General features: G+C 45.8%; 1 protein-coding gene across 12 annotated transcripts in view; it reads right to left on the bottom strand.

The window, feature by feature from the left end:
• The window catches only part of MYCBP2 (MYC binding protein 2), a 3,160,061-nt gene that overhangs the window by 677,472 nt on the left and 2,458,615 nt on the right, over positions 1 to 23,974 (bottom strand). For all 12 annotated transcript variants that reach the window (XM_069639721.1, XM_069639717.1, XM_069639718.1 and 9 more), the window contains one exon: positions 11,292 to 11,449. In XM_069639721.1, coding sequence (XP_069495822.1) covers positions 11,292 to 11,449 — 158 coding nt within the window. The remainder of the gene's footprint in view (positions 1 to 11,291; positions 11,450 to 23,974) is intronic.

Genomic DNA, 23,974 nt, shown 5'->3' with positions numbered 1-23,974 from the left:
AGGTGACATATTGGTTGGCATAGGCTTATTTATAACATATCTTCTATCTTTCTCTCAACATGTGGTGTCCCCCAGGGGTCTATCCTCTCGCCCTGGCTTTTCAACCAATACCTGGCAACTCTGGCTTACTGCATCTCAATGTTCTGCTCAACTTTCCAGTGCTATGCTGATGACACCCAACTCATTTCCTGGCTTCCTTCAGCCTCCTCCTCTTCTTCTTCCCTCATCTCCGATTGTCTAATCGCCATTCAAAATTGGTGGGCCGCCAATGATCTAAATGCTAACAAGACTGAGATCCTCCTTATTGGTACACCATCTCCATCCTTTCCTCTCACTCTCTGGCTGGCCTCCCTTGGCCCTCCTCCCAACCCCACCTGCGCAGCTAAGAACTTTGGGGTTATATTTGACTCTACACTTTCCTTCTCCGCACACATCTCTGATGTCTCCAAAAAATCTAACTTTTTACTTCACCTCCTTAGAGGTACTCTGCCTTTCCTCTCCTTCGCTCAAAAGATCACTGTCTCCCAAGCTCTGGGTCTTTCCAGACTGGATTACTGTAACAGCCCCTTTCTAAATCTACCTGCCTCCACTCTCCGCCCTCTACAACTAATCCAGAACAGGACTGCAAGACCTGTACTTGGCCTCAAGCCCTGGGATTGTATCTCTCCAGCCTTGAAATCCCTTCATTGGCTCCCAGTGGATGCAGGGATTACATTTAAAACCCTCTGCATTGTCCACAAGGCTTTCTGGGGCCTGGGTCCAAAATACCTTCAACCATCCCTCTGTAAATACCTCCCCTCTCGAGCCCTTCGCGCTCCTCTACTTCTAACTCCCTCAGGGTTAGTCGTTTTGCAAAAAACAAGCTGGGGGTAGATCTCTGTCTTTGGATGGTGCCTCCCTTTGGAACAGCCTCCCGGCCTCCTTGAAACTTGAGGAAAAACATCTTCGGTTCTGGAAACTTCTCAAGCCCTTCCTCTTTGCCTCTGCCTTTGCCCCCCCCTTCTCTCCTGTTGATCTGTTTCTTCTCTTGGCATCGTGCACCTGGCCACCCTCTGTTTTTTCGGGCCCAGGTAACTGCTCACCCTGCCACCCTCCTGCAATGCCTCCAGGCCACCATCTGCACTAGGGTTCTGTATCTGTACCCATACAGTCCGACACCCACTTTTCTTCTGCACTTATCAGATATACCTTTCTAACTTTCACCTGCCACTTGCTGGCTGCACTACCATGCCCTTACTTATTATTTATTCTATTTAATATATATTTATGTTTTCTCTCCACTTCCTCGAACTTTCCACCCCCCCCACCTTTCCATGCACTTTTCCCAAGCACTTGCGCTTCCTTAAATGTCACTGGGCTTAGTAAGATTTCTGTTTTTTCTCCCTTGTTCCCTCCTTTTTTCACTAAAGATAACTGTTTGTGTCATTATTCCAGAAGAAGGCCCCTCTCATTCTGGATGTGGTCTTGTGAAAGAATATTTGGTTTTAATGTCCACTGCTTGAATGTTGGAGCCCTGGAGAGATGCAAGATACAGCTATCTGCAGCCTCCAGGAAGACAGGATCAGCAAGCAAAACTCCAGATAAGTGTTACAGTGAGCAGGACAGTACCTTAAAATGAACTTAATGCTGCAGGACAGTCCCAGTGGAGAGGAGACTGACCCGGTCACAGGTTTCTCTATTTTGGCGACAGAATAAGGGGACTTTGGTGGATCTGGCAACAGTGCTCATGCAGACAGACGCCCAGTGACGTATCTTCTCGGTTCTGGCTTGTTGGCACCTTTTCCAGGCTTGCATGAAGGACAGATGTTGCAACGGTAGTCTCTTTTCCTTTTCTCAGTCTCATCTCATGCAAGGGGATGTTGGGGATCGGGATCGAGTCTCTGCAAGTCAAAAAAGATGCCCACAAAGTTACAAGCGGATTAGTTCTTCGGGCGACAATGCACAGCATAGTGGCACAGGACCCAGAGTATTGGTGAATTGTAGGAAAGGGGAGTTGCAGCTCTTCCAGGGAGGGCTCAAAATGCAGTTCACCTTGGGTTTGTTTAGGCCCACCAGTCCAAGGGAGGAAGTCATCTTGTTTGGATCTTCCCTGTCGCACAGAAGTGGAGGTCGGGACAGCAGTGGATACTCATTGGGCTCCGGCGGTCGCGGACGTCTTCTTCCTTCAGAGTTCTTCAGATTCTCCCGTTCCAGTGGTCAACTCAAAGTTGCTTCTCCAGGACCTCAGAATGTATGCAGGAACACTGGCTGAGCCAAACAATCACATCCCATGCAAGATTCGACACTTGTGGATTGCTGCAGCCTCCAAGTCAGAACTGGTTTCTCTCAGGCACTCTCTGCAGGACAAAGGATTGGGGGAAGGAGGGCTTTGTTGGCCCTCCCCACTGACTGTCCTGCCAGTCATGCAAAGACCCTTTGCGGGCGTTCAAAGGGAAGCCCGGCGAAGATAAAGGAACCAGAGGAACCTCCACCAGAAGATGACCTAAGAAAGTACAAGCCATTTCGTTCAGGAAATAAAGTACAGCCACCATTTTGGGTCAATGGTGACCCTTGTGTCCCCTATCACAGCCGCAATGACATCCTGTGATAAAAGTTCACAAAAAGTAATGTAAAAATTACACTGCCACTAGCCAGTAAAGAGGGACTTGTCACCGTAAGCAAAGTTACTGGAGAAGTGATAAAAGGGAGACATGTTTCCCCTCAGCACGCTACATAAGGTGGTGTGTGCTGATTTCACAAAAGAATGTACAGGTAGGATAAAATAATAATCCGCCTGCTTGGTAACAGGGTGTTAGCAAAGGGAAAATAAAGCAACATTATTGTGGAAGCTCTATGAACTTCCAGTAACACTGCACAGAAAGTGTTGTGTGCTATTTCAATAAAATGAAGATGGAGGAAAGCATGACTCCAAAACAATATAACAAAAAGAGGTAAAAAAAAAAGTTTCCCAAGATCAGAGTAAAAGAATGAGTGAGTGTGGAAAAAGGTTCCTACTCACTCAGGAGAAACAGATAAATATTTTTTTTTTATTGGTTTTTTACAAAGAACAATTCCATCAAAACACATTTACATCAGAACATCAAGCATCTGGAAAATGGAAGAACTTCTCGGTGCAGCATTCTATCTGTCACTTTTCCGAATTAATTGTGAGAACGTTTCCGAAATGCCATTGAAAAATTCAAATAAGAACATGAGAAGACAAAGATCCTTAAATTGCTTAAAGGACCAGAGTAGTATAGAGTCATGAATACTAGGTTATTAAGTAACTTCTGCATTTCTAAGTTTTTTTTCTACTGATTCCAAGAAAAACGTTAGGTCAATTGTTAATCGACGATCAGCGTCCTGAAAAGAGTATCTCCACCATTCTTCCATAGTCAGTGATGCTTTTTCCATTATATATCTTCCCAGATGATTTGCACGGTCTTGATGCAAATTGGGACACAATAATGTGAGATGTTTTAATGTTTCTGTGTCGTTTCCACGGAGTCTGCATGTCAGAGAACTTAGTCCTCCTGCTTCTCGAATGCTCTGGTTTTCCCGAGTAGGGAATTGATTTAAACGGTATTTCATAAATGTTGCTCTTCTTTTTTTTTCTGGAAACTTTTGCAGGTATGGCTGAACCACGTTAAGTTTTTTTTCTTCAACTGGAATCAGTTGCATGATTCTATGCTTTTTGCATGAATCACCGGTGTCTATCCAATCTTGATTCCAAAGCACTGACTTAACTTTGTTAGGATTTTCTTGAAGTAGAGACATGTCTGCTCCTATATCTGCTAGTATATTTTCACAGCGTCTTGCCCACTGCGATAGAACAGAGTCACATGGTCCGTTGATCACGTCTTTTAAGATGTTATATTGTGGTTGCGGATTCTTGGCAGTTATTTTGCGGAATTCATTGAGTGTGTTCCAAGCTATTCTTCCGTTGATAGATAGCAGACTGAGTTCATATCTTATACAGTCTGTGGGCACACCCAGTGGCAAGCGCAGCACTTTGGACCAAAAAGAATGCTCCAATGAAGCCCACACCGCAGCAGGGCAACCGAAGGCACTCTCGGCGCCATGAATTAAAGCCGGTATGACCTTTGTTTTATAAAAGGTCAAAACAGGTAACGTAGGCTTGTGCTGTCAGTTGTTTACATTTGCTTTTGACTTTATCAACCCATGGGGCATCATTTAGGCTCGAGCTCAGCAGCATGCCCAAGTACATTGTTTGTTTTGTTAAGTCAATCTTCCCTTCACCAAGTTTCCACGAAAACTTTTTTTTCCCAATAGGATCTTTATTTTTCTGCCTATCTTGTAAGATCTGACTTTTGAGTATTCGCATTCTGCCCATTTTGTTGTATGTATTTATCTAGAATTTATCTAGAATGCATAGTTTCCGTTGAAGACCTATTGGTGTGAGGTCTAGCAAAACTAGATCATCTGCATACAGTATCCAATTAATTGGTTGTCCGTTTACTTTTGGAGGGTAGATGTTTGCATTTTCATATGCGTCACCCAAGTCCGATATAAACAGATTGAAAACAATCGAAGCGAGGGGACAGCCTTGCTTTACACCGCGAAAAGTTTTTATAGGGACCGATAAAGTTCCACTTTTGTCCATCCTTATTTTTATCTTGGTGTCCGTGTGCAATGCTTTAATTGCCAATAGTAGGCTGATTGGACACTTCCAATCGGACATTTTTTTCCAAAGTAACTCTCTATCTATACTGTCAAAGGCTTGTGACAGATCCACAAATGCGAGATAGATTTTTCTGTTTCTTTTTATTGCATCCATTTTGAGTATGTTAAGTATAAATAAATTTAGAGCACATCCCACTCCTTTGACAAATCCAGCTTGTCGGCAATCTATATGGTTGGACTCTTGGATCCACTTTAGGAGTTGTTGCTGCAATTGCATAGCAAACATTTTTCCGAAGACATCCAATAGGGCAATTGGCCTATAGTTTTTTGGATCAGTTCTTTCGACTTTTTTAAATATTGGAATTATAATTGCTGTTTTCCAACTTGTAGGGATTTTTCCTTCGTTGGCAATTGAGGCGAACAATGATACCAAAAACTTTGACCACTCATCCGGATTTTGTTTGATGACAAAATTGGTTAGGCCATCTGGACCTGGGGCTCTTGGTGAGGAACTTCGTCGGATGCTTGTTAAGATATCTTCTCTTTCGAATTGCAAGTCCCATTTTGCTAGTTGTGGCAGAGGGGGGGTCAACCGAGATACTTTTTTTCTTATATACAGCTTGATAATGTTTGACCCACTCACTCTCCCTCACCATGTTGGTTTGGATTGCTTCTTGGCGACATTCGATGTTATTTATCAGGTTCCAAAAATCACAAGAATTTTTATTTTTAAGACTGGCCAGCATTAATTCACTATCTTGCTGGTACATGATCGCTTTGTGCGAAATTTGCCAGTTTTTATATCTTTGTTTACTGGTTTTATTTGCTTGTTTTTGTTGTTCGCCTTTAAGATTTTTGTGTTTTCTTAGTTCTTTTCGAAGTTGCTGTTTTCTTTCACGAACTTGCTGATCAAATTGGTGTTTTGGATGAAAAGTTGATTTTTGGAGACCTTTGTCTTGGATCATGAACTGTTCTAAAAGAATGGTGTATTCGACTTTCTTGTGTGGTACTTCGCATTTATACTTATCATATGCAATTGTAAGATTTTTCACTTCCTGAGGTTTTATTCGGAGCCGCGATCTGTTTGGTTCTACCATCACTTGATTGTTCCATTGCTGAGGCTTTACGATATTTGTCATTTGTATCGAAAGCTTAAGTTGGCTTTGGTCACTATTTACGTCCGGTGTAATTTGAAACGATACAGCTCGAGGATGTAAATTTTGTGATATGAAGAAGTAGTCTATGGTTGACGATTGTTTCATACATCTCCAAGTTGCCTCAGGAGGAATATCGCCTTTGATGTTCCCATTGACCATGATTATGTTTCTTTCTTCCAAATCATTACACCATCTTTTTGCTAATTTTCGAAGTGGATTTTGAGAGCCGCAACCATTTTTGCTCTCTGTCAGGCAATCCAGATTTAAATCCACACAACAAATAATGTTTGGATTTTGTTGGATACTATTTATTTCATCAATCAAGTTGTTTATAAGTTTTAAGAATTTAAATCTACCCGCATTTTTGTGATGCCAGTATAGATTTAGGATATGGATTTGCTTGACATTGTTGTTTTTAGCAGATATCACTGTATACTGCATGAAGGGCGAAAGATTTGATGTTTTTACTAAAGACCAGCCAGAACTCTTTTTAATCATAGTCAGAAGACCAGCTGATGGACGTCCTTTGGTTCTTGTGATAGCTGGATTTATTGCCAATTGATATTCATCTGAAATTGGACAAGCAGCCATCCAAGTTTCTTGTAAACAGATTATGGTAAGATCGTCACTCCAGCTGTTAGATCCGTTGAATAAATGCACAAATCCTCTGGTGTTCCAGGATAAGATTTTTATAGTAGGACCAATAGGTCCTTGTTGGCATTAGCTTTTATTGCCGCCCAAGACACCAGCCAACCAATTCCAATTTGAGTTTTTATTTTGGTTTTGTAGGTCCATCTCAGCACTGTTTTCATTATTGAAAATGTTTGTATTTCCATTTATCGTAATTTTTATTTGTTCGCCAAGAACAAAAGGTGATTGGTTCTTGGTTCCATCTTCCATTTCCAACCTTGGCTCAGGAGCGTTGGTCACTCTCTGTGACTTCTCACTGTAAGCTTGAGAATTCTCAGGTCGCTGATTCTTTTTTTGTCTGAGTTCTATCAGCTTCTCCTCGGTCTCTTGGTCGGTCTTCTTGTGCGACAATAGGAGTTGTGATTGGAGTCACTTCATGTATGTCAAACCCCATAGAGAGTAAGAATTGAATTGCATTCAATAGAAGATCACTTATGAGTCTTGAGTCTATGTGTAGCCTAACTTTGTCGTTCTGTTCTTCGTTGACAAATTCAACCGTTTGAATGTCATTTGACTCAATAGAGCAGAGGCCCGGCACATGATGCAATAAACGTAAAACATTGTTTCGGTTTAACGTTAAGCCATCTTTTGTGTCTAAAATTCTTTCAAGGATCAAAACATATTTCCCAGGACTCTTATGTTTTACAGCTCGTGGACAAAATTTTTGGTTTTGGGCTCTACTTTTTTCTTCATTTCCTGAGAATGTGGATTTAAGCATAAATTCCTTTGTGCAGAATTGTCCAACAGGAGGGCTAGAAGAACTCTTAGGTCCATTGATGTTTTCATCTTCCGTTTCACTTAAGTTGTCACTTGGAGATTTTGTATGAGTTTTGTCAAATGCTAATTTGTCTAACACTTTCGGAATTTCTTTTCGTTTTCTCTTTTCATCCATAGTCTCAAATTTTGCTTCTGAAACTGTCATAGGTTGAGCTTTACTTACTTCCAAGGGCAAGATTAATTGACATATTCTTCCACAATTTGCCATAGCTTCACTTGATTTTTCCATCTGTGGAACAGCATTAGGTACTGTAGTTGGATCGATGCGGGTTTCCTCTATTTGGTCTTCCATTTCTTCATAACACTTCTCCTCTTCATATGTAGAGAAATTAAGTATTTCACTCTGCAAGATTTCCTCATTTTCTACATCTATAATCGGTTCTTTAGTAAAACTCTTGTCATTTGGTTTGTGGTGTCTTTCATTTGATTTTCACTCATGTGTTCTGTGTTTACATATACATTTACGGCCTTTAAGTTTTAGAAATTTTCTAGAGCCCAAATTATTCTGTTTTCTTTTGCATTTCTGATTTTTAGTTTTCTTTCCTTGAGTTTGATTTGTATTACATGCGTTTTGCTTTTCAAAGATTCCATAGATTTTTTCCCTGACTACATTTTGTTCTAACAAAGTTGTAGGTGTGGAGTCATTACTCCCATTATGTTTTTTTAAAGAGGGAGTATCAGCTCCACTTTTTCCATCCACGAGACCTGAATTTTAATTTTCCTGTTCATTATTGTCGTTTTCCGCTTGATCATTGTTGTCCAACATAGGATGGGAGGCTTGAATAGGAGTCTCACCTGATCCAACGACACCAACCGCATTGGTGGAAGTCGTGGGAACAACCTCCACAGGACGCGGAACAGTGGAGCTCTCTGTCAAATTTTTCTTTTCCTGATAGATATTAACACCTTGTGGCTTAGTTGTTGCTCTTTGACCAATGTCGTTATCTGGCTGGATTGTTCGCAGTTCCTTGGCAACTGCTTTATGAGGTAAGATAGCAACCAGATTTCCCAACGTTGCCGAATCAGGAGTTTGCTCTTCCGCTAAACATACATTCGATACTTCTTTCTCATCATGAATTATACATACTGTATTATGATTTACCAAGGGTCTTGTAAGATGTGGAGACAAAGTATCGTCAAGTGCGGTTTTGTTTATAGTCATTTTTAGTGGCAATTGTGAGGTGCGGCAAGCCACTAAATCACACTCATCTCTTCTTAGTTTTTGATTTTTTCAGCAGGCCCAAGGCTTCTTTAGTCACTTCGGCTAGTAGCTTTTTGTCCTCGCAATTTGTACGCTTTTGATCAGTTAGATCCTTTAGTGACTGGTCTATCCTCTGAATGCTAGTCCATATATTTTTAGATGCTGAATCTCGTTGCGACTCTGGAGCATGAATTTTGGAATTTAATAAGGCAGACAAAGCTGATAGATCTTTTATATTATCACTGATTTGTTCGTACATCTTAAGCATTGGTGCCATGGCTATTGTCAGTGAGGACATGACAAAAGGTCTTAGTTCAGTTAGGGCTTCCTTAATTAGTTTTTGAACATGGAGCTCACTCATGACTGGATTTAGAGAGGCTCTATGGTACATCCGTTTTGATTTTGGCTCATTTTGTCTTTTTTCTGTTGCAAATGAAGTAGTTTCATCATTTGAGGACGATTCTGAATCCTCATTTACGGACAGCCGGATAGGTGGTGGTGTTGTAAAGCTCGCGTCCTGTTTGTTACATGGTGATTTTGGTGACAGAGTTTTAGCAAGTGGCTTAGGTCTATTTTGCGAGCATTCGAATGGAGGAGACGTGCTTAAAGCAACACATCTTCGTTTTCTAGATCCTTCTGGCCTGTTGTTCATTGGTGTAGATTCTATAAATGGATACCTAACTGGTTGCTGTAATAACACGGAGTCCTTATTGTGTTCCTTTACAGTGTGTATTTCACCAGCAGATACCATTTTTGAAGACGTTATTGAGATGAGTGACCCATTCATTTCCGTCAAATCTAGCAATAATTTATTCACAATTGCCAGAGAATTTCTCCTTTTAGATGGTGAAAAGGCGCTTTCGCGTGACGTATTACTCTTCGTGTGAGGTAGAGTGTCTGCTTTTTCATCTGTATTCACTTCATTAACCTCTTCTGTCACCTCTTCAGCGGTTAGGTCAACTATGTGCTTTTCCATATATTCAGAAGTCTGTAGGTTCATTTTTACTACTGAGTCTTGCCTTACTACCAATTTCTTTGTGGACTCAACTCCTTCTTTGGGCAATTCTGGGGAGAGTGTGTCAATATGATTGTTTATGCCTTGATTTTCAGCATGGATCACAAGACTCATTGTAGAGTCCACTGCGGTCTCTAGCCAAGAGCTAGTACTTTCGGATGTTAAACGACTTTCCCTAGTCGCAGGCACGCCAACCTCCGCACAAAAATCAAAGCTATGCGTCTTTGCAGCACAAACATCCTGCGTTCGCATCGGCGGCAATGTGAACGCTGCCGCTGTATCTTCGCGCATCACAACTGAATCATTGAAGCTCCCCCACACACTCGAATCACGAGTGTCAGAGACCACCCCCCTTTTCGGGTTTGAGTTCCTCAGTACAAACGAATCGACAGCAGTGACTTCCCTCAAATTGCCCATACACCCCGCCTCCTTGGTTAATTGCTCTGCAAGATTTACACGTTCATAATTAACGGTAGGGTTGGGAGGCACTGCGTATGATTTATTGTGCGATTGTGCATTCATCGTCATTTTGAGAACAATCCACTTTATTGGTTGTATTATATGTTATTTCTTTGTGCACAAAAGTTTGTGGACGAAAAATGGTACGGGGGTGGGGGAGGAGGTGCACTTGAGGTCTCTTACTTGAGGAGCCTCCGGACGGCTCATGGTGTCATCAGACTGTTCAGAGCTCCCTCGCTCGGTTCGGCGTAGTTGCAGCCGCGTCAGTGGGTGATGTAGATTTCTGGACGGTTGCTTATCGTGACTCATGCCGAAATCCGCCGCACAGGCGTGTAAAGATTCACCAAGACGCCTAGTGCCTGTTTAGCCTCGTGAGCCTCCAGTGACTCACGAGACTCTGCACCGACTCCGCGCCGCTCCGCGGAATAGAGGGGATTTTGAGTGATTCCACACCCTCCAAAGCAGTAGAGATAGAAGAAGGACCAAAGTCAGTTGTTCCAACAGCAGCTCCAAAGACACAGAAAAGTAGAGTAACAGAGACTCACGAGACTCTGCACCGACTCCGCGCCGCTCCGCGGAATAGAGGGGATTTTGAGTGATTCCACACCCTCCAAAGCAGTAGAGATAGAAGAAGGACCAAAGTCAGTTGTTCCAACAGCAGCTCCAAAGACACAGAAAGGTAGAGTAACAGAGACTCACGAGACTCTGCACCGACACCGATAAATATCCAAGAGTCCAGCAAAAGGTGCTGGTGGACTGACAGGTGGAGAGAATTCCACTCAAGAAGGATAATCTACTCTAACAACTTGGTAGAATCCTTTTTTGGACACGGGGACTAAGGGCTCCTGCTTCTCGGACTGTGGTATGATGGACTTTTAAAAAAATTATAAAGTAGCAATTCCTAAGCAGACTTGAGATCTAAGATGGTTTTAAAATCCTCTGTGCTGGGGAGGGAAGGGGCCCAAGCCTTATGGGCAGTTCTAGAAGCCTGAACTGCATTTTCATATGTACATTTTACTTGGTGAACATTAGCAACCAACTTAATTCTGCATCAGTAGTTGAAGGCAAATGAAAAATTGTGAATTCTTAGAGAAGACTTGACAATGCTTTTGTAGGTTAAACATGTTTAAAAGCAAAATGTTGATACAGTCACGCTTCGTTATATACAATATTGTCTGTGAATTTTACACTTCACAAATCACACTATTTTCACACAAAAAAAAACAATACAAAGGAGGCTGATGTTTTCTGTGGTTAACATTTCCTAAATCTGTAAATATTAGCTAGCACAACATGGACATGCCAATGCTCATGCATATAATTTCTTATAATCCGTCCTACTACGCTTGAAGTGTCATGTTTTTTTTACCTGCATCCCCACTGTTGACTCGCCGTCTGGGGATTGCTTTCACCCGTGCAGGTAGAATTGAGTGCGGTTTATCGTATTCCGATGCAACAACAGAGTATGACCTTTGGAAAACTGTACGCTTTGCTGAATCCGTATCAGTAATAGGACTGGTCTCTAAACTATAAAGAAAGAAAAAATAATGAAGCGCTACATCTGACATCAGCAAACATTTGGATAAACTGTCAAAGAAAGGCAAACTACACAAACCTGAAACAATGTTATCAACACATCTGCTTAGCAGCACTGTTATGAAATATTTTATTTAAGTGCTAGCACTGTGGGAGGGTTCTGAGAGACTACCCTATTGAACAGGATAGCGGACACTTGGGTCCAGCCAAATTATCAAGGTAACGTAGACTGGGCAGTAAGTCAGAAGATCGGGTGGTTGTGTAACAGTACAGTTAAGCACACACTGAGCACGCAAATAAATCAAGCAACAGAGGAATACAAAACTATGGTAATGTAGTGAACATTTAAACTCTAAGCAGGTAAAGTAAAAGTCAAGCAGCTATTACTAAAGAACACACACACGCACACACACACACACACACACACACACACACGCACACACTTAAATCCTAAACTATGTATTCTACCTCAGTAAGTAGGCCTAGTGCCTCCAGAGAGTCAAAGTTCAATGGGAGCACCTGAGCAGGGAGTAGAAAGTCTTGGGTCACACAAGAATAAGCTTGGGTAAAGCCAACAGGGGAGTACAGTTGCAGAATAAAAGCACTTTTGGAGTTTAAAGAAAAGAAAAAAGGATCATGGGGTACACACCTAATCTCACCACGCTAGGGGATACTCTTGAGGTGATGCTTGGCCCGACCTCCACCAATCACGACCAGCCAATGGAGGTTAGGGAGCAGGCTTTACACCCATACAATCCCAATGGCAGATGGGGAGGGCAAAAAAAAAACAGACACCCAGGCTTGTGCCACAATCTGATTTTCTGAGTGGCCACCCCCCCTAAGGCACTGAATCGCTGGGGCCACTTCTGACTGTAGCAGGGAAGGTTTGGACTACAGAGTGGTTCTACAATCTCCGATGGGAAGGTTACGAAGTTGTTTTAGCAGGACGGCCTAGGCACTTCAAGACAGCTGCCATTGCAGATTCCACAAAGAGAGAAGCCCCTCACCCTCCCACAATATGGCAGAAACAGGCAGATTTCTGGTAAAGGGGTCCGGACTGTTTGGTCCCACCAATCCAAGGGTCAAAGTAATGACCAGGCTCTTGGATGCCAGCAAGCGAGGCAAGGCTTAACCAGCACTTGCCATTGGTGCGGCCTCCTTCAAGGTCTTGAATACGTTAGTCAATCTGAGAAATCGCTACAAAGCTCCTCTTGTCATCCCAAATTCAGCCAGGGGGCTACTTCAGCACACAAATGGCAAGCATCTGCACTATTCAAAGAGGTAAAGGCTGCCCATTCAGGGACATCCTAAAACCCCACATCTGCCAAGCAACAGAAGTTCCCTGGCTGAAATGTGGATTTGGACAAGACAGTCCCACCCATCAAATCCAGACAGCCAACAGATATGGAGAAAGCCACATGACACAGCCCTTTTGAGAATATGGTACTCAAAATGCCATTATATGTGGTAAAAGATAAACAAACGCTGTCCGTTGCCAGCAGCCCAGCCACATTTAAAAAATAAACACAAATATCACTTATGAAAAAGAAATAGGGATACATAGTAAATCTGTAGCACTTCATTATAAGGTGATGTGTGCTATAGTAAAACAATACAAGAAACTCGTACAGCATCCACCAGCACTGTTAACTATATAAGCTCACCAGTGTTCCCAAAATAAGCCAGTCGAGCAAGAGAAGTAAACCAAAAATACTTTACTTGCCTCCAAAAGTCACTACAGGATTCAAAACATAGCAAATGGCTGGGGATTCCATTGATGCCAATGGAAGGAAAATTGCAAAATACACTTTCCTAACGGTAAGCAGTAACAGTCGCAGAATTTCCATGCATGGAATGGGTAAATTAACAAATAGAATACGTTGCTTCCAATTAGGAAAGATTTTCTTTTTGCTGCTTTTTCTCTATAAACATCTATAGACCGCCCCAAACCCACTTTTTGCATCTATTTGTATCCCTACCTAACTTTTTGAAGGTAAATTAAGCCTTTCTGCTTTAATTACCTTGCTTGGCTAATCTATTTTTTAAGCACTGATCAGTCCCTATAGATATCAGTGTAGGGGACCCTGTCCATCACTACGGAATTCCTTGTTTTTAAGCTGCACACATCACCTTACAATGAAGTGGGGAGAGGTACTTTGTATCCCATTCTCTCTTTTTTGTTAGTAACACTAGCTGATATAGCCGGCGTTGCCCGGGCTTTCATTCCCTCATAGGTATAGGTAACTAAACAAAACATGGTGCAATTTGGTGAAACAGTGTGGAATTGTATAATTAGCAACGCTTTGCCAAGCCACAAACCCACAAACAAATATTTACTTATGCTGAAATCCGAGGAAAGGGGTGGGGTGTCCAAATGTCATCTAGCCAGTAATGACCGGAGGGTCCCAACAGGTGACTGGGCAGAATTTGGTGCAGATTGGTGAAACAGTGTGGAATTGTATAGGGAACTCATGCGAAGCCACACACCCACACACATATTTTGACATACAGACATACATACATATATATGGCAAAAGTTACTTACCTGTAAATATTGTTCTCCAGCATGGGTCTGGCATGGATTCACATGCTCATGAATATTCAGTTTTCAGGCTGGGAATCCTCTGTAAAAGAAACACAGTTTCGGGGGCATGGCCAGCCGAGGACGCTCGTAGATGCCTTCTCGGTAGGCTCTGAGCCTTTCCCCCGCCTCGGGGCCTATATCTCCCTTTTAACCCCCACTGAACAGCTGGGCCCAATATCCATTAACATCGGAATACCTCAGGAAGCGATGGTGCAAGTTTGAAGCGCCACAGAGCCCCCTGGAGTGAGATACGGGATGATCTTGGTGCCTGCAGCTGACCCCTGTCAAGAAGGCAGTCGGGGCATAAGAGGACAAGGCGGGTAACCACTGGAACCCTGGTGGCTCCCAGAGGGAAGCGGACGGTGCCGGAGGCGGTCCCAGGAGTCAACGAACAGCGGAACGCTAAACAGTTATTCCCGGCTGAGCCAAACGAGCACGGAGCAGAGAGGCCTGCATGGGGGAAGCCCCTCCCCCCTGTGCGACACACGGCTCACTGGGAGGATCCAGGTGCTGGAGGGAGATCCTGCTTGCCTCTGTCCGAACGTAAGGAGCAGCAGGATGGGGCCGGGCATGATGGAGGAGCGGGAGTGAGCACCCGTGCCTGTAGTGGGCTCCTGTCTCACGCCCCCAAGGATGAACGGTGCACCAGGCCTTGGGAAGGTGGAAGAGCAGCTCTGGGAAGCTGCAGGCTGGCAAAGTAAAGTAGAGATTTCAGAGCGAGGCATCCTATTGGTTGGACCAGGCAGTAGCAAATGGTGGGCAGGGCTCACTGTGTATAAGGCCGGAATGACTGTACTGAAGCTTGGCGAGGTGCTCCTCTGGCATGTATGTGGTGCTCTAAAACTTTAGGCTGGGTGGGTGGAAGTCCAGCTGCAATCAGGCAATGCACCCAGAGAATACCAGATGAGATGGCAGAGTTAAAACGATTTGGGCCACAGTGATAACCTATGGAGCAGTAGGAAGCAGTACCCAGCACAACTGGAAGGGACTGTAACCCCTTAGTCGGTGGGGTTTGGAGCAAAAGAAAGCACCGCACAGTGAGCTGACAACACAGGGTGCCACCTTTGGGAAGGACAGCAATATGGAACAACTGTGGGCCCAGTGGCCCTAAGAAGGGGCAGTTGGTGGAACCTCTGGGCGTTCTGGAAGGCGTGTGAGGATGGCGAAAGAGGCGGCGAAGCAGAAAGGCGCAGTCTCTGGCGATATCAAGGCTATGATGCAAACGGCGGAATCGGTCAGACGCAACCAGCAACAGGCAACTGTGCAGATTCACTCCCCACTACCGGAAGAACTGCGGGAGCCAGAAGATCCACCTATATGGAAATAAGACTTGCTGGAAATGTTAAGGGAGATTAAAAAGATATCAAAGACAGCGCCTCAGACCTGGCTAAGTCCATAGCAGACCTCAACAAGGGCGTCCTGGCGGTGGAGAGGAGAGTTGATGATGTGGAAACGACGGTGGCCCAACAAAGACAGGAACAGGACGATATGACCAGGAGGATACTAGAACTAGAACAACAAATGGACTGCGTCCAGAATAAACAGGAGGATGCCGAAAACCGGTCCAGGCGGAATAATATTCGCATCCGTGGGATCCCGCAGTCCGTGACGGATGCCGACCTACAACAATATGTGGTAGATCTGTTTAAGCAAGTACTGGGCCGAGGGGACAGAAGGGATGTAGTCCTGGATCGCACGCACAGAGTCTACACCACGTACCAGCACAACAGGATTCTGACTCCAGATGTGCTGACCCAGATTCACCTGTTTCATCTGACTCCAGATGTGCTGACCCGGATTCACCTGTTTCAACTGAAGGAAGATATCATGCGGGCGACCCATAAAAGAGAGCCGATATGGTTCCGTGCTACACCAATTCAGCTATATCAAGATCTGGCCCAAGCCACGCTCATGACATGGAAGACCTCATGAGGGAGGAGGGCGCAGATGGAACTAGGGACAAGGCGTGTCCCCCACGGGGCACCAAGGGAGAATCTGGCAGGCTTGAGAGTGAACGGTGGAAGCCGGTGCGGCCCTGTCCGAGGGGCCGTAATAAGGAGACTTAAGCAGCGGAACCCTAGCGACATAGCAAAGTCATGAGGAGGGGAGCCAACACTTAAAACTGGCTTGTCGAGGGTACGGCGATGAAGGAGGGGGTGCCACAGTGGGACAAAGGGCTGTGAGTGCCTAGAGGAGGATGAATGGTTCTGCTCCTTGGAGATGGCAGTGTGGTGGGAGGGGGGAGGACGGCGGGGCGGGGGGGATAAAAGGCTACAGACCACAATTTCCTGGGCGCTGTTTGTGCACCCGGTGACACATCTTGGTTATACCATGGTGTTACCTGTTAGTGTTGAAAGTTTTGGGGTTGGGATATGTTGGGGAGTTGGTGGGGGGAATTGGTTTTTCGGTTGAGCGCTGGGGCACCACAGATAGACCTACTAAGGGGACTGGTGGGGCTGGCAACGGAGCTAATAGCACATACCTGAATCCGGATAATGGCTGATTTGATGTTTGTAACTTTGAATGTCCATGGGCTGAAATTCCCAATAAAACGGAAAATCGATAATGAAGAGACTTCTCGATCTTCAAGCTTCGGTGGGATGATATATATGATATGATATGAAATGGCATTTATAACGCGCCTATACACAAGTGTTTCAAGGCGCGACGAGGCAAGGGAGGGGAAACAGTGGGAAGACAGACAGCGATCCTACTAGGCCAGGTGTCCTTCAGATCGCGCAAGTGCATGGGTAGGGAGAAAGGGAAAGTGCCTGGGGGAAGGGAGAGGGGGAAGTGCAGTGCATGGGATAGAAGAATAAATAACATCAATAAAAGCGGCCAGATGGTGCCAAGTGCAGGGTAAGAGCAGAAATAAGTGCTGGTAGGGGGAATGTAGGGATACAGAAAACAGTCCCCAGGTGTGGGGGGGTCAAGGGAGGCAGGGCAGGTGTGCAAAAGCGGGGCCTGGCCCCAAGATCAGAAAGGGTGACCAGGTAACCAGTGCAGTTTCAGCCAGGAATTTCATCAGGGGAGAGAGGCAGAGAAAGCAGAAGCAAAAAGGAAGGATTTGAGGTGTTTCCTCAACCAGAGATGGTTCTCCTCAAGTTTCAGGGAGGCAGGAAGGCTGTTCCAGAGGGAGGCCCCTGCTGAAGAGAGAGATCGACCACCAACTCGTTGCTTGGAGAAGCGACTGACCCTGAGGGAGTTGGAGGCAGATGAGCGAAGAGCCCGAGAAGGAAGGTATTTGGGAAGAGAGAGTTGAAGGTATTGCGGCCCCAGGTCCCAGAAGGCCTTGTGGACAATGCAGAGGGTTTTGAACTTAATCCTTGCAGCCACTGGGAGCCAGTGCAGAGATTTCAGTCCTGGAGAGATACGATCCCTGGGCTTGAGGCCAACGACAAGTCTCGCAGACCTGTTTTGTATAAGTTGCAGAGGGCGGAGAGTAGAGGCAGGCAGATTAAGATAGAGAATGTTGCAATAGTCCAGCCTAGAGAGAACCAGGGCTCTGGACACTGTGAGCTTCTGGGGGAATGAGAGGAAAGGAAGAATAATTCTGAGGAGGTGCAGCTGGTAGTTTGGCTTCTTAGACACATCAGAGTTGTGAGGAGAGAACGAGTGTGTGGAGTCGAAGATGACCGCAAGGTTTTTAGCCCTGCAGGTAGGAGCAGGAAGAGGGCCAAGAGAGGCCAGCCAGAGACCTGCAGGGAAGGAGGCAGTGGGTGTGCCGATGAGTAGAATCTCAGTCTTACTGGCATTAAGGCAGTGGTCCTTGGCGGCACACCACTCCTGGATAGCAGACAGACAGTCAGAGATAAGGGAAGGAGAGGAGGAGGCCGAGGGTAGCCTGAAAATGAGCTGGTCATCATCCGCATAGCACTGAAAATTGGGGCAGAACAGCGATGCAGTGGGCAAGGAGTGCCAGGATGAACACTGATTATGCAATAGAGCTTTCCCCATACAATATTTTGCCTCCAGTGGGACCAAAAAGAAAGGGGTGGGCATAATGTTCGTCAAGGGTTTAAGCTTCAAGAGGCACTTCATAAAAAGGGCCCCGGAGGAACTGATGGGACAATTGGTCACATTGGTATCGATCTATGCTCCCAATGAGAAACAGGACCGGTTATTACTCGGGCTATTGCCCAAAATCGCAAAATGGGGGCGGGGCAGATTCTTATAGGGGGGGGGGAGGGAATTTTAACTGCGTAGTGGGTGCAACCATGGACAAGACCCTTCCTGCCTCCGCCGCGGATAATATCCACAGACAAGCCCTAGCAAAATTCTTGAGGGAATTACATTTAATTTAAACATGGTGGTTCTTCAGTCCCTTGGACAAGACTTGCACTCATTACTCAACAGTGCATAGGGGATTTTCCCGGATTGATATGGTACTGATCTCGGACACCATGGTCCCACAGGTCACTGGGTTGGATATAGGGGTACGGTGTCTGTCTTATCACGCACCGATTCTGCTGAAATTGGAACCAAAGGTTCAACTCCCACGAGTCCGAAGGCCATGGCGTCTGAATGAGATGCTTCTTAAGGATCAAGCCCTCAGGACAGGGACAGAAGAGGTCCTCAAAAATTATTTCAAAGAAAACATCACACAAGGGGTGGATTGGGGAACAATCTGGGATGCTAGCAAAGCAGTGGTGCGGGGCGAGTTCATAGCCCACACAGCAGACTTCCTGAAACAGAGGGAGAATATGAAGAGGGACTTGGAAGCTAAACTGGTGAGGGCAGAGGCAGACTATAAGGATAAAGGGTCGCAAAAGGCTTGGCGGGTGTTGAAGAAGGCTAAGGCTGAGCAAGAGACACTTCTCGCAGATGAGTCTGCACAACTTTTACTTCGTACTAAGCAAACGTATTACATTAAAGGGGACAAAGCAAACCGCTTCTTAGCAGCCAAATTAAGGAAGCAGAAAGCCTCCAATTACATTAAGCAGCTTACACTCCCTGGGGGGGAACTGATGGGAGGGAGAAAGAGATTGCTGAAATAATGCATTCATTTTACACAGACAACCAGAAGGGGGACAACTTAGAAAGCGGGGCTCAGGTGGAGTTCCTGGGTCGAGTGGCACTTCCACGGATCACAGATGCAGATAGGCAAATGGTGGAATGGAAGCGCTGATGTCGGAGGAGGAGGTGGGAGAGGATATAACGGCCATGAACGGGCACAAAACTCCTAGTCCTGATGGATTGTTCAACTCATATTACAAGACATTTAGAGCCATCCTGGTGAGCCCCTTGATGAAACTCTTTAATTATATTAGAGACACAGGGAAGACCTCTGGCAATATGGGCCCAGCCGCCACGGTTCTCCTATTAAAACCTGCTAGAGACCCGACGTATTGTTCAAGCTACCGCCCTATCTCCTTGTTCAATGGGGATGCAAAAATGTGCTCCACGATCCTAGCCCGCGAACATACTCCCCAAACTCATCCATCAGGAGCAGGCGGGTTTTGTGAGGGGGCGCCACAAATATGACAACATACGCAGAGCCAAAGACACCATTAAATGGGGAAGGAGGACGGGGCAACAATTCTCAGTGCTGGCGCTGGATGCGTCCAGGGTCTTTGAAAGTCTTTGATTGGGGCTTTCTGCGATTGACCCTGGAAAAATTTGGGTGTGGGACGATTTTCACCCGTATGGTCCTAGCGAACTACGGGAACACTCCAACTTGCCTGATGATCAACTGTCAACTTACTTATAGTATCTCGATCCGCAAAGGAATGAGACAGGAATGTCCACTGTCCCAGCTGATTTCGACCATGGCTAATGAGCCTTTTGCACAGAGGGTACGGGACGAACAGGGAATCCAGGGGGTGGAGACGGGCAATGGTGGCAATCAGAAGATAGCTCTCTATGTGGATGATGTACTGCTGTTTCTTTTTTTTTTTAACTTTTGTTTATTGGCAGAAAGTTAAGACAGGTACAACACAGATTGCACAGAGATAGACAGGCATCACAGTGTCACATATAGGCATTACATCACAACTGTTTCGAACAGCTCAGTTTTGGGGAGGGGGAGATTGACAGCACGAAGGAGCGCAAAGTACTTAGTTCTTATGGTGAGTTGGGCGGGCCAGGTGGGGGAGAGGGGCTTGGGGGTGGAGCTCCACTCAACCTCGTCTCTATTGTTCAGATAACTGCAGAATTCAGTCCACACATTTTCAGGGCGGGATGGTATGGGCAGAGATCCGATATACTCTTCTTCACACATCTGTACCCAAGTGAGGGGTTTCAGCCACATCTCAAGGGTGGTGGGGGTGCAGCGCTTCCAACATTGTAATATGCATCTTTTGGCGACAATAGCGCTTACATTTAAAAATGTTGACATTTTTTTGGCATTTTCCCCAGCCCATATTCCGAACAACAAGGCTAATGGGTCCAGGTCTACTGGGGACCCAATTATCTCAGAGCGCTTTTGTCACTTCCATCCAAAACGTATTTAGCGCAGTACAGGACCAAAACATATGTATATGATCTGCCTCTTCAGATTTACATTTCGGGAATGTATGAGTCGGGGTGTGCGTGAATTTCACTACTCTGTGCGGTGTATAATAAACCTGTTGAGGAGTTTATATTGTATGCACCGGAATCTGGCACTACGGGAGACTTTGCGCGTGTGTGCACACATTTTGCTCCACGTCCCTTCAGTGATTTCCGTTTCCAGCTCCCTGGCCCATACTTCCTGTGGTTTGAGGGATGTATCCTCTAGTTTTCCCAACTTAATTTTATACAGAGATATTATGCTAGTGCCCCTGTGAAGTTTGCTATGTATTGAAGTTCTGGTGAGTCTGAGGGTTTGTCTGGGTAGGAGGGCCACAATACCCTGACCGCCGCTCTTAGCCTGAAGTATTGTAGTAGCTCAAGCGCTGAGTTGGAGTGTTCGGGTCGCCATGTTTGAGGGGTGATAAATTTACCATCAGGGTATAGGTCAGTTAGAGCTCGGTAGCCCAGGTCTTCCCAGTGTCGCAAGAAATGTTGGTCGTATGTGGGAGAAAGTCCAGGAAATTGCCATATGGGAAGCCATTTATAGTATGGGCAATGCTCTTGTTTAGAGTGCAGAATAGTATTCCATGCTCTGATTGTAGTGGCCACAGGGTCTGACGGGGCGTTTGTCTGGAATGTGCGGTGTAGTAATAAGGTCATGATGTTGGTCCCGTCACCTGCCAGTTTCTCTAATTTGACTTGAGGGGGGCGGGTTCGGGTGTGTGTACCAGTGTGTGGCGTGTTGGGCCTGTGCCGCATTCCAGTATAGTGTTAGGTCTGGGGCTGTGAAACCCCCTTTTTCATAGGGTAGAGTCATATGTTGCCACTTCTTGCGGACAGCTCCGGAGTGCCGGAGAAATTGGGCGCACGCCGAGTGGAGCCTCTTGAAATATTGCTTCCCGGGCCACACTGGTACATTGGCAAAGATATAGAGGAGCTTGGGGACCGCAATCCTTTCTATTAGGGACAGTCTGCCCGCAAGGGACAGTGGGATTTGAGCATCTTGGATTCTATGAGCTGTGCCGTTGTCTCGTAGTTGTCCGCCAGCAGGGAAGCTTTGGTTAGTGACACTTGCACCCCAAGGTACCTGATGCCACCCGGGGACCAGCGTAGGGGGAATTCACATGACGGTTGCTGGGTTGCTTTAGTGAGAGGGAATATTTCTGATTTAGAGTAGTTGATGGTGAAACCAGAGTACGTGCCTATTTCGGTCATGTCTCGGATGATCGGGTCTAGGTATGTGGAGGGGTTTCTGACGTATAGGTGTACATCATCAGCGTACAGTGAGATGATTTCCGGTGTGTCCTGTAGGCGAATACCTTTGCGGGTGTGTCGATACCTGACGTGGTCTGCCATGGGTTCGATGGTGAGTGCAAAAAGAATGGGGGAGAATGGATATCCCTGACGGGTACCCCTATGTAGCGCAAAGGGAGAGGAGACAGTGGAGTTGACTAGCACCCTGGCCAATGGTCCTGTATATAGTAGTATTATATAGGAGATCATATTAGGTCCTACTCCCATTTTTTTCCAGCACGGTCCATAAGTATTGCCATGAGACCATGTCGAATGCCCTCTGGGCGTCTAGTGTGACCGCCACTGCGTCGGCCTTCGGATCAATTCTCGACATCACAATGAATAGACGGCGGATATTAAGTGCAGTAGAACGACCGGGAACAAATCCACTTTGGTCAGCGTGGACTAGATGGGGCATGAATGGGAGGAACCTGTTAGCGATTATCTTAGCAAAGATTTTCATATCTGTGTTGATGAGTGATAAGGGCCTGTAGGACCCACATTCGTCTGGGGGTTTCCCTGGTTTGGGGAGGACTGTTATTAGGGCTTCCCTTAAGGAGGGAAGGAGGGTGGTTAACCGGAGTGATTCGGTCCAAACCCCGTACAATATGGGAGCTAAAATGGCAACATGTTCCTGGTAGAAATAAGATGTGAGCCCATCGGGGCCCGGGGCCTTGTTCTTTGGGAAGTCTGAAATTACCTGGACTATCTCATCTAAGGTGAACAGGGCATCGAGTTGTTCCTTGGTGTTCTGAGAGATGAGGGTCATAGGAATGCGTTCTATCAGGTCGTCCAGGTCATGGGCTGTGTGTTCAGGCTGGGGGCCATATAGATTGGCATAAAAGCTAGCGAAGGTGTCAATGATGGCTTGGTCCGACCAGTGTCTTAAGCCCTGTTCATCTATAATGCTATCTATTCGGGTGCTGCCTCCCTCCGCGCGCACCGATTTCGCCAGGATTCTCCAGGTCTCCCTCCCCCACCATACCTTCGGGCAGCCAAGGGGCGAGCATAGTATCGCACCTCGCTCTGGGCGTGAGACTCAAATAGTTCTAGTTCGGTTCTAATCTTTGCTAGGGTTGCCAGAGCTGGTGCAGAAATGTACTCTTGTTCTAGGGTTTTGAGCTTGGTTTCGGAGTTGTTTAAGGCCTGCCTTATGGCTTTGAGGACCCCCGCCTCCCTCGAGATACACATCCCTCTTATGTATACTTTGAATGGGTCCCTTCGGGAGTGTCAAGCGTATCGTTATTCTCAAAGAATGTGTTTATGTCCGCTAGGATCTCAGCTTTAAAGACGATGTCAGATAGAGCGTCAGATTTAAAGCACCAGGCGGGTCGAGCCGCCAGTGTATTACCCATTTGGATCTGCAGCAGCACAGGGGAGTGATCAGAGAGCGTGCGTGTAAGGATCTTGACATCCGAAACCCTGCCCACCTGGCTCCCCGACAGGAGGAACATATCTTTTCTTGAGGAACTATTGTGTACCGTTGAATAGAAAGTATAGTCTCTTTCTTGGGGATGTAGCGTTCTCCCCACATCTTGTAGAGTTAGGGAACTCATGCATGAATGGAGTCGCTTGGCAGCTCGAGTTGTGACCCTGCGGGTAGTGGTTGTTCTATCAAGGACGTTGTCAAGTATAAGATTCTTGTCTCCCCCCATATGATGGGGACTTCCACATATCTCATGAGGATGGCGGTCACTGCGTCTATGAATTCGGGGGAATCGGTGTTGGGTGCGTATGAGTTAACAAGCAAGCATTCTTCATTAGGCAGCGTGCAGTGGAGAATCGCATATCTACCTTCTGTGTCGATGTGGGATGCGTGGAGTGTGAATTTTACCGACTTATGGATGAGGGTAAGGACTCCCCTGGCTTGAGTGGAGTATTGGGTGTAGAATCTGTTCTGGCCCCAGTTCTGTGCTAGGTTTGATGATAGGAGTTTCAGAGCGTGTGTCTTCTGCAATAGGAGTACCTTGATCCCATGTCTTTGTGCATATGCCGTGATCCTACGGGACTTTGTGAAATTCGTCAATCCCCGAACGTTCCATGTTATCATTTTAATAGTCATGCTGACAGTTTATGGGACATCCCAAGTATAGAATCTGTCTCCGTCTACCGCCATATGTGCTGTGATGGCGTGAGAACGCCTCTCT

The sequence above is a fragment of the Ambystoma mexicanum genome, chromosome 7q, assembly GCF_040938575.1.
Source record: "Ambystoma mexicanum isolate Mex_15411 chromosome 7q, UKY_AmexF1_1, whole genome shotgun sequence".
Lineage (NCBI taxonomy): Eukaryota > Metazoa > Chordata > Amphibia > Caudata > Ambystomatidae > Ambystoma > Ambystoma mexicanum.
The sequence above is the reverse complement of the archived record's forward strand: the minus strand, read 5'-3'. Positions and strand labels throughout refer to the sequence as shown.